The 14,629-nt window shown below is 42.6% G+C and overlaps 1 protein-coding gene across 1 annotated transcript; it reads right to left on the bottom strand.

The window, feature by feature from the left end:
- Window positions 1–2,071: 2,071 nt before the first annotated feature.
- Window positions 2,072–14,133, bottom strand: ZNF483 (zinc finger protein 483). The gene is made up of 6 exons (XM_028506389.2): window positions 14,028–14,133; window positions 11,680–12,222; window positions 9,888–9,976; window positions 8,986–9,112; window positions 8,509–8,604; window positions 2,072–5,211 (listed from the first exon to the last, which is right to left on the bottom strand). The coding sequence occupies exons 2-6, from the start codon at window positions 12,065–12,067 to the stop codon at window positions 3,638–3,640; spliced, it is 2,274 nt and encodes a 757-aa protein (XP_028362190.1). The 5' UTR covers window positions 12,068–12,222; window positions 14,028–14,133; the 3' UTR covers window positions 2,072–3,637.
- Between the last annotated feature and the right edge of the window lie 496 nt (window positions 14,134–14,629).

Below are 14,629 nucleotides of genomic sequence, written 5' to 3'. Positions count from 1 at the left end.
AGAAAATGTTTGCAAATTATAAATTTGATAAGGGGTTAATATCTAAAATAGAAAAAAACAGCTAAAGCTGGAAAACAAAAACTCAAATTAAATAATGAGCAAAGGAAAAATATGGGCAAAGGATCTAAAGAGGCAATTCCCTTAAGACATACAAATGATCAACAAGCATGTGAAAAGATTTTCAACATCACTAATCATCAGGGAAATGCAAATGAAAACCGTATCTGTTAGAATGGCCAGTATCAAAAATGTAAAAAATACCCCTGGCTGGTGTGGCTCAGTGGACTGAGCGCCAGTCTGTGAACCAAAAGTTTGCTGGTTCGAGTCCCAGTCAGGGCACATGCCTGGGTTGTGGGCCAGGTCCCCAGTAGAGGGCATTAAAGAGGCAACCACACATGGATGTTTCTCTCTTCTTTCTCCCTTCCCCTCTCCCTGAAAATAAGTAAATAAAATATTAAAAAAAAAAAAAAAATATATATATATACGGAAAAAATAATGTGTTGCTATGATGTGAAGAAACCTTTGTGCACTGTTAGTAGGAATATAAAATGGTGCAGCTGCCATGGAAAACAGGATGGAGGTTCCTCAAAAAGTCAATATGATTACCACATGATTCAGCAATCCCACTTCTGGGTATAGATCCAAAAGACTGATAATAGACTTGAAGAGGTTACTTGCATATCCATGTTCATTACAGCATTATATCACAATAGCCAAGAGACAGAAGCAACCTAAATATGCATTGATGAATGGATTTAAAAAACTGTTGTGGAAACATACAATGGAACATTATTCCACCTTAAAAAAGAAAATCCTGTCACACACTACAAGAATAAAACTTGAGGACATCAGCCAACCCCACTTGTAGGTTATTTACCGAGAACAACTGAAAGCAGGGATTCCAATGGGTACTTGCACACCACTGTTCACAGCAGTTACTTACAGCTGAGATGGTGGAAATGACGTAAATGGCTATCAACAGGTGAAAGGGTGAACAAAATGTACTACATACATTCAACAGCGTATTATTCAGCCTTGAAAGAATGAAATTTGGACATACACGACATGAACTTTAAAAACATTACGTCAAGTGAGACAAGCCAGGCACAAAAGGACAAAAATTAAGTGAATCCATTTATATGAGGTACCTAGAAGAGTCAAATTCATAAGGAAGGGAAAGGTAGTGGTTACCAGAGGCTTGGGGGTGGGGGGCCGGGTGGGGAGTTCTCAGTAAACGAGTCGAGTTTCAGTCTGGGGAGACAGGAAAAGGTCTGGAGATGAATGTGGGGACGACCGCACAGTAATGTGAATGTCTTCCACGCCGCTGAAGCATACCCCCAGAAGGGTTAAAAAGGTCAGTGTCCTGTGATGTATTTTTACCACATTACACAAATCATTTTAGAACAAGTAAATTCATTGACAGAAGCCTTGTCTTGTGGTGTGATCTGAATTACATTTCAATAGAAACTCATCAAAACATTTTTTAAAGCAAGGTCATCACTTCAAAGTAAACATCCTAGAACAAGCCTCTTCTCAAGAACTTTACAAATTTAATTCTTTCTATAAACTATATCTTTTCAGAAAAAAATAAACTAGGGTTTAGATCTCAGAGAAAAACAAACCAGGGCTTATATCTTAAAAACAAACAAACAAACAACTCAAGTCAGGATGAATATCTCTCATAAGCCATAGTTCTTGCCAGCTCAAGGTCTCTGGTGGGTGTATTTAGCAGGAACTATGCAGATCAATTCATCACACAGCAATACTTGAACTACAGGCTTTGGGGGAGTGAGGGCACAAGGAAGGAACCGAAAACATTATTCAGAGGTAGCAACGCAGATCTAAACCCACTAAATCGCAGCAAGGGCTGCTGTGTCTCAGATGTGTGTTATGGATCCCTTTGCTCCGATGAGCCAGCTAACTGTTTTTTGCTTTCTCTTTGCATGCACTCTGCCTCCCACTGCAACCCTGGGAACTCTGTCCACTGCTGAGTCAATGGGCTCCTCCAGAGCCCCATGCCCTGAGACCCAAATCCAACTGACTTCAGGTTTTTAGTTCCTTTTTCCATTAGAAACTATTATTCTGACTCCGCCAATGAAATTAATAAGGAAAAACCCACTAATATCTGTATCTTCTATTCTCTTGAGGTCTAATCTCACAACAGAAAACTTAAGTGAAAATTTCGTGTTATCATTTCTAATTCCCTCTCCTGAATTTTACTGACTATCAATAGGGTGGCTTTCGATTTCAGAACATGCATTCTCCAGGTGGTAGGGGGTCAGAATATCAAATTCCTACAGTGGGCAAGTCAGGTTACATAACAGAGAACTTGGCAAGTAGTAGATTCCCTGTTAAAGGTAGCAGCTGCGGCCCCAAACCACCTGGCTGTCCCACTGAAGCCTGGGCCTAGTGTTGTCATCCCTTTTATTTTTCAAGACAAGCCTTTTTTTTGGTATGAAATTTCCTGTCTTTTAAATGGTGACAACTAATTACACACACACACGCACACACACACACACACACAACCTTACCCTGCAGACCAACTAAAACATGTCAAAGGGCCCAACTTTAGCTTGTGACCTTTGCCATACAGAAGGTTTACACTCCAATTACAGGAAGCTGCACTTAGCTAATAGGCAACATTTTAGAAAAATATAATTCTACGTTGCAAAAGGCAACCCATCCAGAATAGCTGTTTCAGCACCCATTTCCTCCCACCCCACCCCCATCCCCACCCCCCAATCCATTTTCCTAGGACTGTCACTCTCTTGTCTGAGCTGGCTCAGGTGCACGCCCTCTAGAATCTCAATGCTCTCAGCCAATGCCCAAGGAAAACCAGGTTGGGGTGCTCTGTCCAGTGAAAACATTCCCTGAAGGCAAACTTGTTTCAGCTTCACTGACTTGTTCCTGTTTGCAGCATTCCAGCATCAAGTATTCAAGTAGTCAAGGCATCCAGTCTTCAAAGAGGACACTAGTCTCATGAAGCCAGAAGTTCAGCATTCTAAATGAGTGATTTGCTACTACAGAAACTTGAAAGTTCCAATGAATCAAAAATGTTTGACTTATTTCCACAGCTTCAGAAAATGAGGTACAAAAAAAAAACCCCACAAACAAAACAAACCTCCCCCCCGCCCCGCCCCCAGAAATGATCAATCCCAACCTTTTGTTCTGCCAGTTCAGAAACTGAAATTCAGGAAGGTCAAACTTGCCCAAGGTGACAGAGCGGCCTGGCTGGCAAACTGGGACAGAATGCAGGTGATGTATGACCACAATCAAGTTCTCTATTGCACCGTATGGCAGTGCAAGGGGACGCCAGACGAGAGGGAAATCTTCCGAAGAGGTTAAAAGGGTGGGTCTTGGGCACACCTCCCTGCCTTTTACATTCATATTTAGCCTTTTACAGTCACTTTACATCTCATACTATTTTCACTTTCCACATGACTTTACCAGCCCTAATGACCATCTCCCAAAAGTTACCGTCCTTGCAGAGAAAGGTGAATGGGGAAAAGTCCGTTCTTCCTAGCTGACAACCCATCGAAGTTGCAGCAACTAATCAATGTGGTGCGAATTTACATCCGGGTCTCTAATAAGGGACAGTTTTGATTACATTTCCCCCCACTTTACTGTAGCCTGAGAATTAATCTCCAGAGTGAAATCCCCGATGTCGGAGGAGGCCCGAATTACTTTTAAATGTCTTTTCACATTCTTTACATTCATATTCTTTTCTTCCAGTGTGAATTTTTAGGTGCTCTACAAGGATCGAGCTGCGACTGAAGGTTGCTCCGCAATAGTCACACTCGTAGGGTTTCTCTCCGGTATGGATCCGATGATGCTCATTCAGAGAGGAGCTCTGACTGAAGGATTTTCCACATTCTTTACATTTATATGGTTTTACTCCAGTGTGAATTCTCTGATGACGGCTGAGGAGCGAATGGGTAGGGAAGGCTTTCTCACACTGACTGCATTTGTAGGGTTTCTCTCCTGAATGGAGTCTCTGATGGTAAATGACAGAGGTAAAATGGCTAAAGGTCATTCCACAATCATTACATAAGTACGGTTTTTCTCCAGTGTGAATTCTCTGATGCCGGGTGAGGCAAGAGTTCTGTCGGAAGGCTTTTCCACATTCGCCACATTTGTAGGGCTTCTCTCCAGTATGGATCCTCTGGTGCTTGGACAGCGATGAGCTATGACTGAAGGATTTCCCACAATTGTTGCACGTGTAGGGCTTCTCTCCAGTATGAATTCGCTGATGTTGAATTAGAGATGAACTGTCACTGAAGGGTCTCCCACATTCTTTGCACTTGTAGGGCTTTTCTCCAGTATGAGTTCTCTGATGTTTAATGAGGTGGGCAGCGAGGGTGAACGTTTTCCCACAGTCATCGCATTTGAAGGGCTTCTCACCGCTGTGGGGCCTGTGATGTGGCGTCAGGGATGAACTGTCACTAAAGGACTTTCCACATTCGTCGCACAGATAGGGCTTTTCCCCAGTGTGCGCTCTCTGATGTTTGCTCAGGGAGGCACTATAGCCGAAGGCTTTCCCACATTTGCTGCATTTATGGGTTTTCTCTGCAGTCTCTACTCCCTCATCTTTCTTCGAGGTTTCATCCTGACTTTCGTTTTCCCGACATTCATATTTCCAACATTTCTCACATATAGGGGTTTTTCTTCTCTTAACAAGGGATAAGCTTTGAGTGAAGTCTATCCCGCAGTTAGTGCACTTCTGGGGCTTGGTCCCCATGTAAATTTTCTGATGTTTCTGATGTTCAGGACGTGATGAAGAGTGACTTAGAACTTTCCTGCGTTCCCTACGTTTCCGTGGCTTTTCTCCAATGTGCTCTTTGCGGTTCGTCATCAGGTCTGAATGAAAACTGAAGCGTTTCTTGCTTTCGTTATACTTCCGGGACTTCTTCTTTAAGTAGGCTCTCACGTGTTTAACTATATCCGAAGTGTTCTTGAAACTACTTCCCTTGTCTGGGTCAGTTTCCTCACCCTTAGAGCTTCTCTTGTGAGTTTTCTTTAGTGAGCCTGCTACTTGTGAACGTTCCCTACTGCTGCGGTCCCCCTCTAGTCTACCACGTTTCGAAGATTCTCCCGTCAAGCCATCATCGCCACCTATGAGGTACCTCTCTATTATCTTATCTAAAGTCGATTCATCCACAAGAGCATCTTGATTTTGAACAGATTTCTTCAGATCACCTCTAGGTTCACACTCTAAAAAAAAAAATAACACAGAATATTTCCTGTTTGTAATAGAGGAAGGTGCTGTATTGGGGGCTACAATAGGAACAGGGACAGTAATGGCTATGAGGACTCTGACTTGGACAGTTCTCAAACAGAGTCTTCTGAAGCAAGGGAGAAAAAAGTGATACAGAGAAAGCAGGTCAGCATAGGGGTTAGGAAAGACATTGAAGAAGATGAAAAGTTCATGCTTTGTAGTTAGAAATCCAAGTTCTTACCCTCATTTCACGTTTCTGCAATAGGTTCAAACAATAATAACAACGCAAATATTCATTGAATACTTAACCAAATGCCAGGCCAAACAGCAAACACTTTATTTGTTATTTCACTTAATTTTCACAACCCTATGAAGTAGGCCCTACTATTGCCCCTGTTTCACAGGTGTGACAAGCAGGCACAGAGAATCTAAGCACTTTACCCAAAGTCACATGTATTACAGTGGCGGCGCCAGATTTTTAACCTAGTCGGACACTAAAGCCCAAGCTCTTGATCCCTATACTATGGTGCTCACCTGAGAGGGGTCGAATAGCACTGTTTATGGATGTCACTGCATCACGGATATGCAATGGCATCTATGCCAGACTTTCAAAGGTTACCACGATCTGGCCCTGTCAACCACATGGACACTCTCTCTAGTCAGGCACCTATTTATTCTTCATAGCATACGACAGTGTTTTCAGTGCTATTCTTTTGGTCTTGATACCTCACACCACCTAGCATGCAATCCCATAGCACCTTCGCTATCTCAAACACATAAATTTGACAGGGCATAGGGTTTAAGTCCCACCACCTCCACCGAGCTTTCTCCATGACTACACTGTCGATGCCCTTCTCAAAGCTTTGAATTCATTTATTAATCACATCATTCATCCTGGCTCTTAATTATGAGATTACAGTCCCTTCTGTAAAGTTATTTTTTAAACAGATAACTATAAAACCCAAAATCCTATTTCCCAGAAATTAACTATCATTAACAACTGTATTTTCTTCTAGAAATTGTTCTATATTTTAGAATGGAAAAGCCATGAGTAATATGTAGGGTTACTTTTCTCATTCAAAATTCTTTCCCATCTCACTGGTTCCTTTTTTTTAAAAAAGATTTTATTTATTTATTCTTAGAGAGAGGGGTAGGAAGGGAGAAAGAGAGGGAGAGAAACATCTACATGAGTGAGAAACATCAATCAGCTGCCGCTCACATGTGCCCTGACTGGCAACTGCACCCACAACCCAGGCATGTTCCCTGACTGGGAATCAAACCTGTAACCCTTTGCTTTGCGGGACGACACCCAACCAACTGAACCATACCAGTCAGGGGTCAATGGTAATTCTTCATAAAAATAATTTTAATTAGATACATAGTAATTCGCTCTATATCACCGTATTTCTATATTAATACAACACATATTCATTTATTTAATTATTCCCTTATTGAGTGTTTATCAAATGATTAATATTTCCTGCCCTAACCCGGTGTAGCTCAGTTGGTTGGGCTTCGTCCTGCAAAGTGAAGGGTCACCAGTTCAATTCCCAGTCAGGGGCACGTGTCTGGGGTGTTCTTCCATCCTGGTCAGGGTGTGTATGAGGGGCAACCGATCTATGTTTCTCTTTCACATCGACATTTCTCTCTCTCTCCCTCCCTCCAAAAATAAAGTATTTTTATAAAATCTCTTCAAAAGAGAGTCATACAAATGAAATTATTGAACCAAAGGGTAGAAACGTTTAATTATCATACAAAGAACGATGAGCAGAAGTATCTGAGTAATCACCTCTAGTCAAATGATCTTTAAGTTTTTGTGAATCTGATCTATAACAACCAGTATGGTTGCTTTAAATGCATACTTCATTGGTGACCAGTGACCTGAAGTTCTATTTTCACATCCACAGATATTAAAATTTTAATACTGTCAGTTATTTTTCATTTAATCAGCTATCTGCTCAAGTTCTTTGCCCATTTTTAAACAGACTCAGTGTTTCTTATTGTTTTACATGAGCTTTTTGATAAATTATGGTCACTGGCTCTGTTTTGCCTGTCAAAGACTTTCTTCTCCAGTTTGTTGTAAATGACTTTCTGAATGAGTTGTACACCTAAATGATGCTTCTTTATGCAAGGGGGAGGAACATACATTTATACCACTGCTGCTAGATTTTACTCAAAATGTTTTTAAAATCCATTTTTGGAAATATTGCTACTCCCAATTGCTACTCAAGTAAAAGGCAATCGCTGTCTTTTATTCGTGTCACTATACTGAAAACAGCTGGTAGGTTGACTAAAATGAATAGTTAAGAAGATGGATTAGTGCAAACTGAATTACTGTTTTTTCCTCTAAAATAAACTAAGGTATGGACATAGAAATAATTATGCTTTAAATGTAAATTTTATATATTTATTGTTAAATTTTAAAATGGGGGAAAGATAAAGAAAGAATACAACCCCTCAAAAATAACCAGTATTAACATGAATGTTCTCCAGACATTAAAAATCCTCTCTATTTAGAAATATACATTATTTATGCTATTTCTTAAAAAAAATGGGATTATACTCCACATGCTGTCCTCTGGATAAATTTGTATTTATCCTTCAAGATTCAAGTTGGATGTTAATTAAGTTCTTGCTCCTATGTTTTTCCATTGCTCCTTATACATGCCATTATCATGGCATAGGTCCCATTACTAACACTTTTTGTGCTGATGTCTGTACCTATGGTACAGCATCAATGCACCTTTCAGATCTCCTCTGAGACACTTCACTGACAGGTGACAACACCTGCTGCTGCTCTATGAATCCTCCATGGTGCTCACGCCAAGGCCACCTTCCCGTGACTGGTCCCAGTCCACAACAAGTATAGCAGGGACACTCAGGAAGGCCCATTTCTCTGAGACGTAGGACCTTCTTGACTTTCTTAAACTGCATGTTAGTCTCCGACTCTTCCTACCCGCCCTTCCTTCCCCCTCATTCACACGTGTTAGACCCGCACCACACTCTGACATCATTCCCAGCCTCTTCCAGAGCCCACCCCCTTTTCTTTCACTGGAATTTTCCCCAATAAGTCTCTGGCACAGCTAATCATGTCTTGGCAACTACTCCTCAGAGAACCCAAACTAAGAGCGTCTTCCTGTTAAAATGGAACATTCCAGGAGGGCATGCTATACATTCTAATCACCATTCTATTTTAATGTTAGCATATGGCCCACCCAGCATTTCAAAAGTGCTTCCCAAATGGCTGGGCAAGCAACCATTTTAATTTCCTTACCTACCTTTCACCAACTCACCTGGTCTGGAGCCTTTTGAGACCTCTTTTTCCAGTAGCCGGGGCAGGTCAACCCACTTGAGCTGGGAAACCAAGTCTAGTTTGGAAACTGGAAAGCCTGCCCAGAGAGAAATGAATGAACGGTGGCTGTTTGCCACAGAATGAGACAATCAACATTCACACATAGCTCCGGGTTCTCTGGGGAGGAGAAGAGGCTGTCAAATACAGACATTAGTACTGAAATTTGAGGAGAACGTGGGGAGAGTATGGCCTTGATAACAGCAAAACGATGCCCAAGACTTCCAATTCAATGAAGGAGAGGTACTTTGTTTTTGCAGGAAACTCTGCAGAAAAGTACATTCTTAGGACCCATTTTTAGGATTAATCGTATCACCAGTGCCTGTATGCCCAGGCAAAGCAATGAAAAGCACTTATCTTTCAATAATAGAGGGCCAGAAGATACCCAGGTTAGATGCTAGATCATAAAAGGTGTCTTTACCCACAAATTCCAGGTTCCTAAAGTTCTCCAGCAGCACGTCCCTATATAGCTGCCTTTGAAAAGGTTCCAGCTTCCTCCACTCTCCTCTGGAAAAGTTCACAGATATATCCTCGAGCGTCATGGATTCCTAGAACACCAAACACGGTCTCATTTGCATTGGATTATTCCTAAATAGGCCCTAAGATTGCAGAGAAGTGGTTAGTTTTGATAGTATTTAAGTTTCTAAGGAATCCAAAGCAAGCTACCAATACTTACCTCATTTCTTTCTTACCATAGTACATTGGCTAGAATATTCAGAAAAATACTCATTAATAGCAGGAAGATGAAAACATCCTTATCTTTTCACGAGCATTGTGAGGACTACCTTTTCTTTAAATGTTAATTTTTTAAAAAAATTTATTGAATTTATAGAGAGGAGGGGAAAGAGAGAGAGAGAGAGAGAAAGACAGAGAGAGAGAAAAACGTCAATTTGTTCTTCCACTGGTCTACGCATTCATTGTTGATTCTTGTATGTGCCCTGACTGGAGATTGAACCTGCGACCTTGGTGTATGGGGACAACATTCTAACCAATGGAGAACCCAGCTGGGGCCTGTGTTTTATTTTCCAATGCTATCCAGCTAGGGATTTTTTTTTATCATGTTAGGATATAAAAGTCTCTTTTCACCTGAGTAATTTTTATTACGAATAATCATTACATTTTGGCAAATAATTTTTTTGTTTTTATTAGAGGCAGACTTGTGACATATTCTCCAAACTGTAATAAAATAGCACGTAAAGAATAACTTTGAAGAATGTGAACAGAAGACTGTTTTAATTCTTCTATCTAGTATTGTTATACCAATCAGTAGGACGTCAGTGCACGTACTCACTTGAGAATGAGAACCAGTGAAAGGAAGCTTACCCCAGACTCAGTATTTGGAAGGACAGAAACTGTTCTATCTTCTTCAGGGCTCTCCTCTTGAGAAATAACAGAATCTTGAGAAACTGGATCTAGGAAGGAAAGAAAAAACACAGTCCAGTCTTTGAAATGAATTCCTCAGACTAGAAATTCTTATATGTCTCTGGAGGAAAAGGTTGTAAGAAATAAAAAAAAGTTTTTCCCAACTTTTTAAAACAGAAAGAACCACAGGTAGTTTCCTATTAAAACCCAAGCTCTTCCCCCTATCCCATAAAATAAAAATATCCCTTCAATTCCTCAGCTCACAAAAAACTGATTTTGTTCATGCCATATACCTACAGTTTAATATATTTAATTTGCAAAATATTATTTTAAAAATATTTATAAGATTTACTAAGGTAAAACTACATATTTATTTCATTTTTTTCTTCATAGTCCTAGCACAACGGCCTTGCGCAAGAGCCACTTATTAAATAAAGCACCAAACTGGTGTCAAAAACTGACTCCACCTCTGAAGGCACCCACAACTCCTAAGGACAGAAATCAGGGACCCGCACCTATGAACTAAACGTATGAAATACTCTGAGATGTTGACAACACTTCTAATAAGAGAGAAGTATTTTCTAAATCATACTTCCCTTTGTTCTAAAAAGAATTTTAGGCAGCTCATTGATTAGAGACAATCAACGGACATTAAGAATTGGAATCACGCTATCCCAGAGAGCAGAGGGGTTGTTTCCAGAAAACTGTTCTGGCCGACAGAAAGCTGGAGAAGTCCATTCACGAGCTCCTCGACTGCAGGCCCCGCATCTGCACGAGCACCGTGTGGGGGTGACAGGTAAGTTAGAGGGGAGCCGGGAAGCCCAAATTCTAGACACACGAATGAGCTGCATGCCAACAAACCAAGTCGGTGGAGGTGAACGCTAGCTCCCCATTTGCCTCAGAACTCCCGGTAGAACACGCCCTGCCACACACACGCCCCGAGAGCCTGATGGTAAATAACTTACAACAATATGTGGACTATTTGTAGCATACAGAGGGATTTTATAAAAGTTGAACCACATGCTCTCAAATGCCTACCCACCCTAGACATCTTTTTATCAATATTTTACAACAATATAATCATGTTATCATGCCCAGTTTATTTTTATACATTTATATGTAATGCATAATAATGTAATTATGAAAATGTAAGTCAACTGTTCCCTAAGGCTACGGAGAAGTACTACCCACCAGGGTAGTTGCTGGCCACATGCGGCATTTAAATTCAAGTTTGATTTAACATTCCATTCTTTATTTACACTGGCCACATTACATATGCTAAATCTGAAATGCAAGAGAGGGCAGAATGCATTTCTGTCATCGCAGATATTGGGCAGCTGCAGTCTCGAAACGTGCGACTGCCCACACGGCAGCGAGATGGCAAGGCCTGGCTGAATGGCATGCCTGTGACTCCAAACGGTGTCAGATGGCTTCTTTCTCCTGTGTTCGCAAGTCCCCTCTTGCTCAAAGGTGAAGAGAAAGAAATTAGTATTTCTTGAGCATCTACCATGTATTATCTTAAAACTGTAGATAAGATGGGATCCCCTTTTATAGACAAAAAAATTGAAGTTCTGAGAGGTTATACAGCTTGCCTAAGATCATACCATAAAAGGCGGGGCCAATTCAAACCCAGTCCCACCCTTAAACTTAGACTTAGTCTCCTCTTTGGCAACAGATGGCTCTCTTTTGGGATGTTCACCCTCATATGCTAAGGAGATCTTACCCACTCCCTCCCTCTGTCTACAAATCTCACCTTCTTTTTCTTCAAGCGTTTGGGTCAAATCCTCTATTAAGGTTACCACTTCCTCACTATTCTCAGGATGTTGTGACTTGACCCAAATCCTGATCTCCCCAGGCAAAATGGTCAGGAATTGCTCAAACACCAAAAGCTCTAAAATCTGTTCTTTCGTGTGGATGTCTGGTCTCAGCCACTGAACGCAGAGCTCCCAGAGTTGATTCAGGGCTTTTCTGGGCCCAGCCTCATCTGAATAACAAAACCACCTAAACCTCTGTCTGAAAGACTCTGGGTCAACATCGTCTCCTCTCGGGGTCGCTTCTTCATCCCCAAGTGTATCCATTATTATGACCTTGATGTCTTCATCTGAGACCAGAGTTTGAGGCTCTGGGGGAATGGCCGTCATGTTGTTCAGGTATGGTGCTGTGGCTTGCAAAGCGTGTCACCAGCAAGAATTCAGTCCCCTTCAGACTCCAGTGGAGTATCAGTACAGTTCACCGACAGGCACTACACACAGCCAATATCACGATTCCAAGGATTCAGTTTATGGCCTTGCAGAAACTGTTAAGAAACATAAGACATTTATTAAATAAGTGAAACAAATCATAAATCCTAAAAACACTGTTTATGGTTTGGGGGGGGTGTGTATTCTCAGATGCCTAACACAGCACTACTACTATATTAAAAGAATAATTTCCTTTTAAGATTGTATTTATTTATTTATTTATTTAGAGAGAGGGGAGGGGAGGGAGACAGAGAAGGAGAGAAACATCTATGTGTAAGAGATACACCAATCGGTTGCCTCTTGCACGCCCCCTACTGGGGGCCTTGCCCGCAAGCCAGGCATGTGCCCTGAAACAACCATTTTCTTTTGCAGGTGAAAAGCCAAGTTACTAAGGATAATTAAAGGCATCCTTCAAGGAAACAGTTCTTTTGAATAAATACTCCTCCAAAGCAAAAGTGATGAGAAAAGGCGCATGGCTACAAGAGGATCCAGTCGCAACACTATTCAGTGACTCCTGCCCTCTCTCAGCAAATGTCCACACATTTCCACCAGTTGCTCCACTTAGAAGCCTGATTTCCTATTTTCCTATCAAATTCCTCACATAATCAATAAACCAATGCTGGCAGTTTCATTTCCTAAGAACCTCTCCATTCTATCCCACTGAAACTACGTAAGACCAGGATTCTCCAGTCCAGTATCACAATGCAGCCTAAAGATTCCTTCTAGAATGCAAAGCACATCCCTCCCCAACTGTCTCAAGGTAAAATTCAAACGCTGAGGCCATGCATGGTGATCTAGAGACCTTGCCCCGATGACCTCACCTCTTGAGCTCCAGTGCCCCTGATGGACACTGCAGCCATAAAGAAGTATCTCCGGGTTCCCAGACACTCCACCCCCTTCCACCTTTTGCACTAGCGCCATTTCCTCTCCTTTAAATGCGTCTTCTTTCCCTCTCCAAGCAAACGTTTTTCCATTCTTTAAAACTGTCACCTCTTGTGTGAAGCCTTCTCTGATTCCCAGTTCCTTCTCTGCAGAGAGCCTGCCCTGTGTGACATGCATTCTTTCACTCTACAAATAACCCAACATGTTCGACGAGCTAGGAACGGAGCATTAGGGAGGCAGGAGCGGACAGAACAGGCAGGGTGCCCACACTTACGGAGCACCCAGGAAACGACAAGACAGCCTGAGATGTACTATACTGCAGCAAGTGCCAGAACAATCTCCTCCTACTTCAACCCTGGTACCAATAATTATCCACCTCCTAGAACAGTAACCAGCACACAGCATGCATGACGTCACTTATCCCTCTGCCAAATATTAGGTGCTTACCCCGTACCTGGCGCCTTGCTGGGCACCTAGGACTCTGTGGTGACTAAGACACTTGTCTCGGACTCCAGAGAGATTACAACAGAGGCACCGCGAAAATGTGACGCAGGCAGAAAGAAGTTCTCCAACACCGGGCAGGTAGGGATTTGCCTTACTGGGTACCTTGGCAACGTCTGACCACATTCTGATTATCATGACTCGGTTGGAGAGGTGCTACTGGTACCCAGCGACTACAGCAAGGGATGCTGCTAAGCATCCTGCAATACACGGGACAGCGCTCCTCACCCCCAACACACACACAACAAAGAATTTTCCCGCCCAAAATGCAAAAGTACCTAAGCGGCGAGACCCCCGGAGCAAGGTATGGAGGAAAACTCAGTCATTTAGGATAGTGCCCACCTCCCACAAGAGCTGTGGCATTGGGAGCGCAGCCAGGTAAGTCAGCTGTCCTCGGCCCCTACCCCGCCCCGAGTGCGTCCTAGGAGCCGGCAACCGGGCATTAGCCCCCACGCTATGAGCCCGGGAAAACCACTACCTGCATCAGAGCCCGCAGCCAGGACCAACGCTACCGCAATGAGCTTCTAGAAGATAGTCCTGCAGAAGCTGCGCGCGCAAGCTGGCTGGGGACCACTGCGCCTGCGCAATGGCGCAGAACTACGATTCCCGGAGTGCGCTCCTGTGGCTTTGCTAAAGTCCTGTGCTTTCCATAGGCTCTCACCCTCGCCTGTTGCGCACGATCATTGGGAAGCGGCTGGTGGGCTCGGCCACAGAATTATTGCTGCGCCAGAGGCCTAAAAGCCTAGAACCTTCTGAGGTTTTCAGGTCTATGATGTTATGTCTCCTTGGTAACGTCAAATCATACCGCCCCCCCTCCCCTCCCTACCCTTCCCTGAAACCGAGGCTGGAAGAACCCACCGCAGAAGCATATCACTAATGCATTCAATACAAGCCATGATTAATGCCGCAACTTGATTTAAACAAACATCAGTTTTATTATTTTCATCCTGCCACCATGGTCCAAACCACCATCATGCTTCCCCCAGATTACTGCAGTAGCTTCTTGATGTCACTCTTCTTCACACCACAGCCAAAGAGATGCTCTAAAAACATAAACCAGAGTATGCCCCTCCTCTGCTT

The sequence above is a fragment of the Phyllostomus discolor genome, chromosome 3, assembly GCF_004126475.2.
Source record: "Phyllostomus discolor isolate MPI-MPIP mPhyDis1 chromosome 3, mPhyDis1.pri.v3, whole genome shotgun sequence".
NCBI lineage: Eukaryota > Metazoa > Chordata > Mammalia > Chiroptera > Phyllostomidae > Phyllostomus > Phyllostomus discolor.
This window is presented reverse-complemented; position numbering and strand designations above follow the sequence as displayed.

Excerpts from the sequence above, each read along its gene's own strand:
- ZNF483 (XM_028506389.2), bottom strand. The coding sequence starts at position 12,067 with ATGACGGCCATTCCCCCAGAGCCTCAAACTCTGGTCTCAGATGAAGAC. Across the intron at positions 9,977-11,679 it reads AACGCTTGAAGAAAAAGAAG|ATCCAGTTTCTCAAGATTCT; the intron begins GTGAGATTTGTA and ends TTTCCTTCCTAG. Across the intron at positions 8,605-8,985 it reads TAGGAACCTGGAATTTGTGG|GCTTTCCAGTTTCCAAACTA; the intron begins GTAAAGACACCT and ends CTCTCTGGGCAG.